At 39.6% G+C, this 12419-nt stretch overlaps 1 protein-coding gene across 18 annotated transcripts in view; it reads right to left on the bottom strand.

Moving 5' to 3' along the window:
- The window catches only part of UNC80 (unc-80 homolog, NALCN channel complex subunit), a 247007-nt gene that overhangs the window by 58216 nt on the left and 176372 nt on the right, over nt 1–12419 (bottom strand). For all 18 annotated transcript variants that reach the window (XM_067026776.1, XM_067026777.1, XM_067026787.1 and 15 more), the window contains 7 exons: nt 10376–10476; nt 8973–9059; nt 7203–7386; nt 5366–5460; nt 3643–3732; nt 2814–2915; nt 194–374 (listed from right to left, as the gene is read on the bottom strand). In XM_067026776.1, the coding sequence (XP_066882877.1) occupies nt 194–374; nt 2814–2915; nt 3643–3732; nt 5366–5460; nt 7203–7386; nt 8973–9059; nt 10376–10476 (840 nt within the window). The remainder of the gene's footprint in view (nt 1–193; nt 375–2813; nt 2916–3642; nt 3733–5365; nt 5461–7202; nt 7387–8972; nt 9060–10375; nt 10477–12419) is intronic.

The raw sequence follows: 12419 nt of genomic DNA, 5'->3' as shown, positions 1-12419 counted from the left end.
ACTCGGGGTTGGAGGGTGGGACCCAGCAACCTGTGTTTATCAAGTTCTCCAGGTGATTCTGGTGCCCACTCAAGAGCTGAGAGCCACTAGCTTAGAGGACTGTCTGCCGATTAAGATAGAGATGTCCTCTAGCTGAGGACAAAAGAAGGGCAGGAGAAGAAGCCCAAGAGAGGAAATGGTTCTTTCTTGATACCTTGAGGATCACTGAAGAGTGAAAACTCCGCATCAATAGCACTTCGAGGGAATGAGGGCAGTCGGAGGAGGTCTTCCTGGAGCATGGAGACGTGGGACTGCTTGTGGGCTGTGGGGATCTTCTGGGTGAGGGAGATGAGAAACAAAACCCTCCCCACTTCCTCCAGCTTCCGAGTGAATACCTACCGGCAGACAAAGGCAGGAGCAGATGAAAAGTAGAATTGGCAACTCTGAAATTACCAAGAGTGAAGAAACTGAAGTGCAAACCTTAATGGCAAACTGGACTGATTAAAAATGGAAAGATGGGGACAGTGAAATGAGAGAGAAATATTTTTTCTCTACCACATAGAAAGAGCAAACAATACTAAATTGACTCTCACTTCCTGCATCTGTCTCTTCTACAGAAGGAAGTGTTGCTTATGGAGTTTGCCAGCTAGAGGAGAAGCACAGGGCAAGCATTGTCAAGAACAGTTCAGAATTACATACAGCCCATTTGTTTGGATGTCATAATATAGAAGACCTTCTCCAACAGGGGCCAGTCAGTTCCAATTGCTTCTATCATTTCTACTGATGCCTTACGCTGTTTCTGGGTTTGCCTCTTAAAGACTGAAATGGGCTCCAGGAAAAACCTATCTTGGAACAAAAGCTAATAGGACCTAGATTGGTGGTCCTTTAGCCCTTAGTTTAGATGACGTGAACATGGGTCTTTTGGTCTTTCTCTTAGTGCCTTTTCTGTTGCTGATCAGCGGGATGTGACTAGAAAGATGATAAGCAGTGAGCAGCTGTTGAGGAGACTTCAGAGCCGGAACCACAGGTCTGTCTATTATTATCTCCCTGAGGAAATTAGAAAGAAGTCTTAAGATCCCAACTTGGAGTATAAATAGAGTAAGGGCCCCGTTTTATGTTATTCTCTTAAAATGTGTTCTTAAACATGATTTTAAAAACACACACGTGGGCTTCCCTGATGGCGCAGTGGTTGAGAGTCCGCCTGCCGATGCAGGGGACGTGGGTTCGTGCCCCGGTCCGGGAAGATCCCACATGCTGTGGAGCGGCTGGGCCCGTGAGCCATGGCCGCTGAGCCTGCGCGTCCGGAGCCTGTGCTCCTCAACAGTGAGAGGCCCGCGTACCGCAAAAACAAACAAACAAACAAAAAAAACACACTCGTGAAGTGCAGTTATTGATTATGGTTTTCATTATTTTGCTGCCAAGATCAGAGGCTGGGATAATTTGTGGGGAATTGTTTTAGAAATTATTTATATTTAAGGTCTTACAGTTTTTCCCAACACCTCACACTTTGTAATACATTTACTATTTTCTTTCTTCTAAATGCAATTTAGGTAGTTAATACTAACTATGTTTTTTTTTTTTTTTTTTTTTTGCGGTATGCAGTCCTCTCACTGTTGTGGCCTCTAGACGCGCAGGCCCAGTCCAGTGGCCATGGCTCACAGCAGCCCAGCCACTCCGCGGCATGTGGGATCTTCCCGGACAAGGGCCCGAACCCGTGTCCCCTGCATCGGCAGGTGGATTCTCAACCACTGCGCCACCAGGGAAGCCCCTAACTATGTTTTTAATTACTTAAGTGGTCAGATTCTATGCCATCTCCTGAAGATATTTTTGAATAGCATCCTTGCTACGTGCAGAAAAATTGAAATAATAGTTTCTTGTTTCAACATTTTATTAAAAATAAATGAATATAACACATAGACCAAATTAAAATTGTATCATTATTAGAATTATGTACTACAGCTATATTTCGCTTGCAAAATAGTGAATTTCCTTAAGCTCAAAGTCTGATTAATGATGAGATGTGTAAACGTTATTCTGTTCTTCAATCTTAAATCTAAGTACAGCTGCTTAATTTTATTTCCTCCTATTTTAAGAGAAGTTAGTAACATGTCCAAGGTCAGATCACTGGTCAGTGGCAGAGCTGGGACTGAGTCCAGATCTCTGGACCTTGGTGCAGGGCCTTTTTCAGGCACACTACATTGACCTCTTTTATTTTTTTCCAGCTAGCATAAATTTCTGGGACAACCTTCTTATAGCTACACTATGTGTACTTCCAATCCTGCTTTACAAAAATGTGGAGTGAAAATCCAAACTTAGAAACTAGTAGGTAAGTAAATTAGAAGATTTCTGCTATTTTTTTTTTTTTTTTTTTTTTTTTTTGCGGTACACGGGCCTCTCACTGCTGTGGCCTCTCCCGTTGCGGAGCGAAGGCTCCGGAAGTGCAGGCTCAGCGGCCATGGCTCACGGGCCCAGCCGCTCCGCGGCATGTGGGATCTTCCCGGACCGGGGCACGAACCCGTGTCCCCTGCACCGGCAGGCGGACTCCCAACCACTGCGCCACCAGGGAAGCCCAGAAGATTTCTGCTATTTATACCTCATTGATTTCTCATAGCATTTTCCAAGTGAGTGTTTCATAATACCTTTACATTATTCATCCAATTTATAAAACTTAGTTAACACACTATTTGGGGGAACTATCTATTGACCAAGGGCCCATCATTCTCTCTCTAGAGAGGATCATAACAGAATCACAGAATCTCAGGGCTGGCAACCGTTTACAGATCATCTATCCCAATGACATGACAAAACAGAATCAAACTGTGGTGGTCAGGCACCTGTTTCTGAATGAGCTCCTGTCCTTTCTCTGGATGCATATGTACAAGGTTCAGCTGTGGAGACACGGATCTCCTAAAAGGGTAAATATCCCGAACATAGGTCTGTGGTGGGATAACACAAAGACAAAAAAAGAGTTCAAATAATTAAATTCTGACTCTCATTTCCTCTTTCCCCAAAGGTCAGACAAACATGTTATGTATTTTCTGATGGTTTAGATTCTTACTACTTTACGCTCCCCAATTCTACAAAATCCTAGGGAAGATAAACACCCTCCTCGGGAAAGCTTCAATCTCCCCAGGCTGAGTATGCTTTCCAAAGTCCAGGATGCCCTGTCAGGAGCAAAGGAGCCAGAGGCCATTTACTAAAACCCATTCTGAAGAAGAAAAGAAAAGCCCTGTAAAGTGATGTCAGTTGTGTTCCTGAGGTTTCCTTGGTTCATTAGATCACGTTACCACAATCATGCTTAATGTAGTAGAAAGCAGCACGAGAACACTAACATTCCAAATAAACACGTGTACTTACAATATGGGCAACTTAAATGTCCATCTAGATGTAATAATGATGAGTGACAAAGTGCCTTACTTATCTACTTTAATTATTACAACGACCCTAAAGTAGCTACTATCATCACCTTCCCTTTCCAGACGAGGAAACTGAAGGGTACAAAGGTAAAGTGGCCAGTCCAAAGCTAATACATCAACAGTGAGGTGGCGTGAGCCAAGCGGCCATACCCTCACCTCTAAACAGCGACGCCCCCCGAGTGCAGCTGCCCTCGGGAAAGGCAGCTTTTGACACAGCTCTCCATGAGTGTCATCACAGCAGTCTCACCTTATTGTAGTGGATCAGGTTCCAGCGTTTATCCATGAGAAAGTAATGTGTAGACTGGGATTCTGGGATATTAAAAAACTCCAGACACTCCTAGAACAACAGCAATTTTTAATAAACATTTATTGAGATCATATTATGAGCCAAACAGTAAGCTGAAAGATAAAAATGTCATAAAACAAGGTAACTTTCTATAAGGAATATATATGTATTTATATCTTACACACATTTTATATATTATATGTGTGCATATATATGTGTGTGTATATATATTATATACACACACATATATATGAACATTTACATGCACACAGCTATACAAAAATACGACAGCATAAAGACTGATTGTGTAAGGTACTGCAAGATAGGGGTAGGGGATTAAGACGTGCAAACTACTATACATAAAATAAATAAGCTACAAGGATATATTGTACAACACAGAATATAGCCAATATTTTAGAATAACTATAAATGGAATATGACCTTTAAAAATTGTGAATCACTATGCTGTATACCTGAAATGTGTATAATATTATATATCAACTATATCTCAATTTAAAAAAAGACTGATAGTGTAATACAAACTATCGGCTCTGTTGTCATAGAGCTAGAAGAGGTACAATTACAATGTAGACGTGAGTGATGAACTGTGAAGGCACAGTGGCATCTACTGGTCTCAATATCAGGAAGAAAGCATGTTTAGTAGCAACATTAAGAATAATAGGAACCACAGTGATGGAGCACTTATTATCTACTATATTCTATGCTCAATGCTTTCAATGTAGAGAACTTGTATAACCTGCACTAATAATCGAGCACTGTTGAAAAGGAAACTGAGACTAGAGAGAGCCTGTCGTTTGACTTACTTAGATAACACTGGTTGTGGTGGAGCCTGGGTTTGAACTCACTGTCTGCCTTCACGCTGTCCTACCATCCAAAGTGAGTAGGAAAATGAAGTAGCTGTTGACGTTTGCTTCACTGGGCCTGAGAGACTCTGGAGATGAAGGAGTGAGGCCTGGAGGAGGCTTAACAACCCCTTCTACTGAAATAAAATACACAGGCTTGCAAAACTGAATTTCTCAGAGGTCTTTTCTGGGCCAAAAGTTTGGGCCCCAGATAAATAGGGAATCACTGCACTAGTGTACTTACTACTTTCCCTTAACAGCCCTACAGGCATGGGTTACAATGGACTGCATATCTCTTAAGGGGAGTAATTGTCATAACCATTAAAAATACTTCCGTGATTCACTTATTTTATTCTAAGGTATATATTTTCTGCCTCTCCAATCATTTCTGTCAGTGGCAAATCAAGACTGTGTATTGTTCAACTCGATGCCACAAAAAGCGTCTCTGGCATGGACTGTCACCTGACCCCTAGAGTCTGTCCCAGTGCCCTTGGCATGCAAACCCAGGGCGGCTCCAGAACTGCCACAAGTGAGGCCAGGATACTCCTAAGCAGGATTCACAGCGTCTCAAGAGGAGTGTCACATGGCTGCTGTAGCTGAGAGGGAGCCGGCATGATCCTGCCTACATCCATGTGGGGAAAATTATGCAAGGAAATAGAGGAAGTACACAAGAGTGGGGCAGATTCTAGAAGAGGTAAATAAATGCATATATTCATTTGAAGATAGAGCAAGGCCATTTAATGCAAAACCGGATGATCAGTGAAGTAGCCATAGCCATTGTGCATTAAAAAAAAATCACTTCTGTCAAAAGCCATCCCTACCTTTAACAGGGCTTCAAATTGAGTATCTTCATGGACTGGTAACTGGGTTGGGATATCACACTCATTCTGTCCATGAACTACCAAGGTTTTGGTACCTACAGAAGGTAAAAATCATAATAAACTGACTTCTACTATAAGGAAGTTTATAGATAAAGCACAAATTATTAAAATATTATCAATAAGCTGATGTTTTTATTATTATGATGATTACTACTCGTGAGGGTTTAATGCGACTATGCATTGTACTAACTGCACTCCTTTGTTTCTAGTTAAATATATATTTTAAATATGTTTCCTTATTATTTTAAAATCATAGCTACCGTTTCTTTTGGCTTTTTTATTTTTGGCGGTAGGCAGGCCTCTCACTGTGGTGGCCTCTCCCGTTGAGGAGCACAGGCTCCGGACGCGCAGGCTCAGCGGCCATGGCTCACGGGCCCAGCCGCTCCACGGCATGTGGGATCTTCCCGGACCGGGGCACGAACCCGTGTCCCCTGCATCGGCAGGCGGACTCTCAACCACTGCGCCACCAGGGAAGCCCCATAGCTACCGTTTATGGAGTTCCCCATACTTTTAAATGGTTTTATGTGCATAATCATATTTAAATCTCATAGCAACTCTATGATATGGGTATTATTATTTTCACACTACAAATGAAGAAACAGAGAGAACTTATTCTTATAAATAAGAACTTATAAGTAACTTGTCAAGAACACATTTATTTAGTGGAAGGGTCAGAATTCAAACCTTAAGCATTCCAACAAATAATCTATTCCTTTATTTTAAATGAGATGATGAGGTAATAATGGTTGAGAAGATACAAACAGAGTTATTAGCAAAAGCTAAACAAGTACCTGAAAGGTAGTTTAAATTTACATTTTCTGTATTCTGCTTGGCTGGTGAGACAGTGAATATTATGATATATCTTGCTCTATAATGAGTTGTTTTTAAGTATATGCCTGACAATATGTTTCTTTGCTGTAATAAAAGCTATTCTCTTTGTTGAGAGACACATAAATATACCATCACCACTTACTGAATGCTTACCATGTGTCAGGTATGGCAGCTAGTATTTTACAAACCTAAACTCATTCCTCACAATTATGAAGTATGAATCATACTCCCATTGTACGTGTGAGTAAAGAAAGCTTTAAAAGTGATGTACTTTTTCATAGCTAATATTAATTATAAAGATGATAAATGGCAGTGCTCTGATTTTAACATAGGCCTCTTTGCTGCCAGAACCTGTATTCTTATTTATATATAATTTTGTCTTTTTATTTCAATACATGTATTATCTCACATTTTCTTAGACATTGCACAAGGATAAAGACTTGGCAAAATTTTACCTCCAAGAAAGGCAAGCTATCCAAAGTGAAAAGGAATTGTATCTAGAGTTTATATCACACTGCATGTTTTTTTGTAATTTTCCTTCCTGCTTTTCCCTTTTCCAATTTTTCATAAAGCCATCTCTCAGTGAGCTTACAAAAGCCTGGGGTCCCTGCCATGCAAACAATAGTATTCTCCTTGCAGTGCCAAAAATTCATTCAAAAAGGCTCTCAGTTCAGCTGGCCCTCTGCAATAGACTTAAATAAATCTTTAACCTTGGCAGTCCTTCAAGTACTGATTCACGCGGATCTCAGTTCTGATGTCTCCCTTTTCATCTGGCAATTGCTGACTTTTAAAGGGCCTATTGTATTTCTTCAGATTGTATTCAACAAAAATTCTTTGAAGCACTCAATCCCAGGGTCAGAAAATTTTCTCATGAATGAAAGAGACACTTGGTCTGTAAAAGGGTTATTTATACTCCTAAAAAAGTTATGTCTTCCAAAAGCAGTACCTGGCATTGAAGCGGTCACCAGGAGCTTGACCTCACATTGCTCCTTCTTCATGGTCTGCTTCAGATCCTTGAAGAACAGGCCTTCTACATAACCGACCACCTCCCACAGGAAAGTCAGAGTGGCTGAAATGGCATCCATCCCCCACTCGCAGGGGGTCCGCACAAAGTACATGATTAATCCTACCTATAAGTCAGAACAGGAAGTGGTCACAAAGTCATAGTAATTCTGAGCTTACCTTCTCATTTCCTTGGCTTTTCATTTTCTTAATTAAATATTGGTTTTTTTGCCTTTGAATTCTCTGTTCAAATGCTTCTCTAACACTTTCAGTGGCAGTAAGCAGAAGAAGGGATAAGTGGAAAACTGGCCTGAACAGGTTGCCATATATTTTTGTTATCACTAAAACACTTACTGCTATATTTTTTTAACCTCTTTACTGGAGTACAATTGCTTTACAACGTTGTGTTAGTTTCTGCTGTATAACAAAGTGAATCAGCTATATGTCTACGTATATCCCCATATCCCCTCCCTCTTGCATCTCTCTCCCACCCTCCCTATCCTACCCCTCTAGGTCATCACAAAGCACCGAGCTGATCTCTGTGTGATGCAGCTGCTTCCCACTAGCTATCTATTTTACATTTGCTAGTGTACATATGTCAGTGCTACTCTCTCACTTCATCCCAGCTTACCCTTCCCCCTCCCCATGTCCTCAAGTCCATTCTCTACATCTGTGTCTTTATTCCTGTCCTTCCCCTAGGTTCATCAGAACCATTTGTTTTTTTAGATTCCATATATATGTGTTAGCATACCCTGAGAAAACCATAATTTAAAAAGAGTCATGTACCAAAATGTTCATTGCAGCGCTGTTTACAATAGTCAGGACATGGAAGCTACCTAAGTGTCCATCGACAGATGAATGGATAAAGAAGATGTGGCACATATATACAATGGAATATTACTCAGCCATAAAAAGAAATGAAATTGAGTTATTTGTAGTGAGCTGGATGGACCTAGAGACTGTCATACAGAGTGAAGTAAGTCAGAAAGAGGAAAACAAATACTGTATGCTAACAGACATATGTGGTATCTAAAAAAAAAAAATGGTTCTGAAGAACCTAGGGGCAGGACAGGAATAAAGATGCAGACATAAAGAATGGACTTGAGGACATGGGGAAGTGGAAGGGGAAGCTGGGATGAAGTGAGAGAGCAGCATTGACATAGATACGCTACAAAATGTATTTTACCAAATGTAAAATAGATAGCTAGTGGGAAGCAGCTGCATCACACAGAGAGATCAGCTTGGTGCTTTGTGGCCACCTAGAGGGGTGGGAGGGAGATGCAAGAGGGAGGGGATATGAGGATATACGTATATGTATAGCTGATTCACTTTGTTATAAAGCAGAAACTAACATACCATTGTAAAGCAATTATACTCCAATAAAGGTGTTAAAAGAAAAAAGAATTTTTAAAAAATGACATATACATTTTTTCAGCAGAAAACTAAAATTAAGGACCGACATGAGAAAGTTCTATAATGCCAAAGGGAGACACAGAGGAAAAAGACATTTATTGAGTGCTCATCGCATGCCAAGGATTATGCCAGGAGGGGCTTCCCCATACAAACAGTGGTAAATTCAGCTGACCATGATTCACCTTCAGTCATATAATTAATGGGAATTTATTGAAAAAAAAAATCTCCTAAGATCTTTTTCTCTTATTGTTGCTTCCTACTTGGAAATGAACATTTATAACCTACTGGAGGTGAAACTCACCAAGTAGTTGAATAGGATGTGAGAGGTCTGAGCAGGAAAGTCTCCGATATTCAGGAGAAGTTTGCGCAGCATGTACATTAACTCATCCTGAAAGAACAACAGAATTTCTAGGTCTCATTCAGATGCCAAGCTGTAGGAAATAAAATTAACTTCTTGAAAAGCAAGGTGGGGGATTTTTCTTACTTTTGCCCACATGTTGATTTCCCTTATGTTCAGCATTTTAATATAGTATGTGTGATACTTGTTAAATAGCATTTAAGCCAACTGTAACACCATCTCCTAGAAGCTAATATATGAAATTACTAAGCAGTAGTCAAATTTTTAAATAAAAATTTAGACTGTGTCTATAGGTCACAGGCAAATCACAGGAAAGCTGTACATTTAGTCATCTCTATTTGCTGTGGCTTCCAGGTGTGATGGAAATGTGAGGAGGATCTATCTTAAGAAACCATTGAACAGGGGCTTCCCTGGTGGCGCAGTGGTTGAGAATCTGCCTGCCAATGCAGGGAACACGGGTTTGAGCCCTGGTCCGGGAAGATCCCACATGCCGCGGAGCAACTGGGCCCGTGAGCCACAACTACTGAGCCTGTGCATCTGGAACCTGTGCTCCGGAACAAGAGAGGCCGTGACAGTGAGAGGCCTGCACACCGCAGTGAAGAGTGGCCCCCGCTTGCCACAACTAGAGAAAGCCCTCGCACAGAAACGAAGACCGAACACAGTCAAAAATAAATAAATACATTTATTTTTTTTTTAAAAAAGAAACCATTAAACAAACTAGTTTATTGAACTTCATAGTTCTGCTTCCTACATTTCAAGTCGAAGAGATAAAGCTGGGCCAAAAGAGGATAAATTGAGGTGTTTATAATTAATCTTCCTTTCAGAAACGTAATCTTCCAGTGAACAGGACCATAACACAGGAATAAAGAAGTAATTCGTAATCATCAGTGTATTTTGCCATTGCTCAGAAAATGACTTTTATTTGGCATAATCTTCTCACAGGGTGACCTGATAAATTAGATTTTTTGATTAATAGAGAGTTTCAACATACTCTAATAATACTACCTGCACCACATACTACCAACCAGTCAGAATTCAGTAAATGTACTGAACACTGAAAACATTAAACTAAATTTAATCTTTGTTTAAAAGACAGGATCTTTCAGCATCTTAGGGTCATTACTAGCAGTGTACCATATACATACGGAGACATCAGTTAATGGAGAAATTAAAAAGAAAACAGCCACATTTAATTTGTTCATCACTATCATCATCCAAAGTACTTCTCGGCTATGTGTCAGAGGACACCAATGTTGCATGCATGTCACTATAAAGTCCACTGCTTGTTTTTAACCATGTTCACACACATAGCTACATAACTACACTATAAAGAAAGAGGAATTTACTTGTCTATTGCTGATGGTCAGTTTTTCCAGGAAATGTCGAAGAACTGTTGATGGATCTTCAATTAGACAATTCCATAAGACTTGCTGGGCCACAGCACTCACTTTAGAAGAGAAAGGAAATTGAATATTCATCTTAAATGGAGATAAATCTATTAGATAAAGTATTCAAATAATTTACTAAACTTTAATAGGTCTCTCTCAAATTTCTGCCTTACAGAAGTTCTGTGAACTCTTTGTCTATTGAAAGGCAGGTATCTGTTCTTTTTGTTGTTGTTTCTGAACATTTTAACCTATAAGGAAAATGTGACAAGAGTATAGGATGCCCTTTAAATATTAGCATTGCTTTTGTTAAAAATGCATTTGTGATATTCAATGCAGTATCATTTAGCCATAAAAAAGGAAATCCTCCCATTTGTGACAATATGGATGGACTTTGAGGGTGTTATGCAAAGTGAAAGAAGTCAGACACAGAAAGAAAAATGTATGATCTCACTTACATGTGGAATCTAAGAAAACCCCAAAGTCATAGATACATAGGACAGATTGGTTACCAGAGGTGAGGGGGGTGGGTACTGGGGGGAGGGAAGGTGGTCAAAGGTTACAAACTTCCAGTTATAAGATAAATAAATCATGGGGATATAATGTACAGCATGGTGACTATCGTTAACAATACTGTATTGTATACTTGAAAGCTGTTAAGACAGTAGTTAATAAAAGGCCTCATCAGGACTTCCCTGGTGGCACAGTGGTTAAGAATCCGCCTGCCAATGCAGGGGACAAAGGTTTGAGCCCTGCTCTGGGAAGACCCCACATGCTGCGAAGCAACTAAGCCCGAGCGCCACAGCTACTGAGTTTGCACTCTAGAGCACACGCGCCACAACTACTGAGCCCGTGTGACACAACTACTGAAGCCCAAGTGCCTAGAGCTCGTGCTCCATAGGAGAAGCCACTGCAATTCGATGTCCGCGCACCACGATGAAGAATAGCCCCCGCTCGCCGCAGCTAGAGAAAGCCCACGTGCAGCCACGAAGACCCAAAGCAGGCAAAAATTAAAAAAAAAAAAAGTTCCCATCATAAAAAAAATTGTAGCTATGTATGGTGATGGATGTTAACTAAACTTATTGTGGTAATCATTTTGTAATGCATATATATATATATCAAATATTTATGTTGTATACCTAAAACTAGCACAATGTTATATGTGAATTACATTTTAATAAAAAAAGAATACATTTATGAATCTTTGTTTTGGAAATTACCCTAATGTTAACAGTGGTAAGTATTTATTAAAGTCCCACTTCATTGTTTATTGTATGCAGAAATTCCTAAAGTAATTATTTGGTTTAGAAAATATGCTTTGTTTAGAATGCACATGAATTAGACATGACCTTTTATTGTTCACATGAATGTTTTAAATAATAACTCCCACAGCAAGATGACAGAGTTGAGCCAGTAACAGTTAGGGTTCCCACTTCTAATGAGGGTGTCTAAGGAATAAATAATTATTCCTAATGTGAAAGAGAGTGCTACTTCTTTGGGAAAAATGGTCAGGCTAAGATTGCCTGGAAGTGCCCAGGCTAAGAAAGCAGGTGGATAAAAGTGAGTAGGGGGTAAGCATTAGATGATCTTCAGTTTAAATGGTTTAGTTTAGTTTTCTAAACTAGGAATATAGAGTTTAGCATAAATTTATTTTTCAGCCTATATTTAAAATAAATTATACCATTTTTTTTGCTTCAGAAGCTAACCATCCAATTAAAATTGAGCTATATAAATAAATAATTTAACGAGATATGTAATTATAAGCTTTAGCTTTCATGTATCTTTATAAATAATTAAAATAGATGTGGGTTTTTGTTAAGTTGAAATTGGTTGCAAAACTATCTTTATAACACTATTTTTATTCTAATTGCTAAGGACGGCAATTTAATGCTTAAAACATGAGAAATACAGAAAAAGACAAAGAGGAGAATAAGGCTGATAAGTCTACCAATCACCAAAACAACTATAAACATTTTGGAGTATATTCTTTCATATACATGAAATA

The sequence above is a fragment of the Kogia breviceps genome, chromosome 2 (genome assembly GCF_026419965.1).
Source record: "Kogia breviceps isolate mKogBre1 chromosome 2, mKogBre1 haplotype 1, whole genome shotgun sequence".
In the NCBI taxonomy this organism is placed as follows: Eukaryota; Metazoa; Chordata; class Mammalia; order Artiodactyla; family Physeteridae; genus Kogia; species Kogia breviceps.
This window is presented reverse-complemented; position numbering and strand designations above follow the sequence as displayed.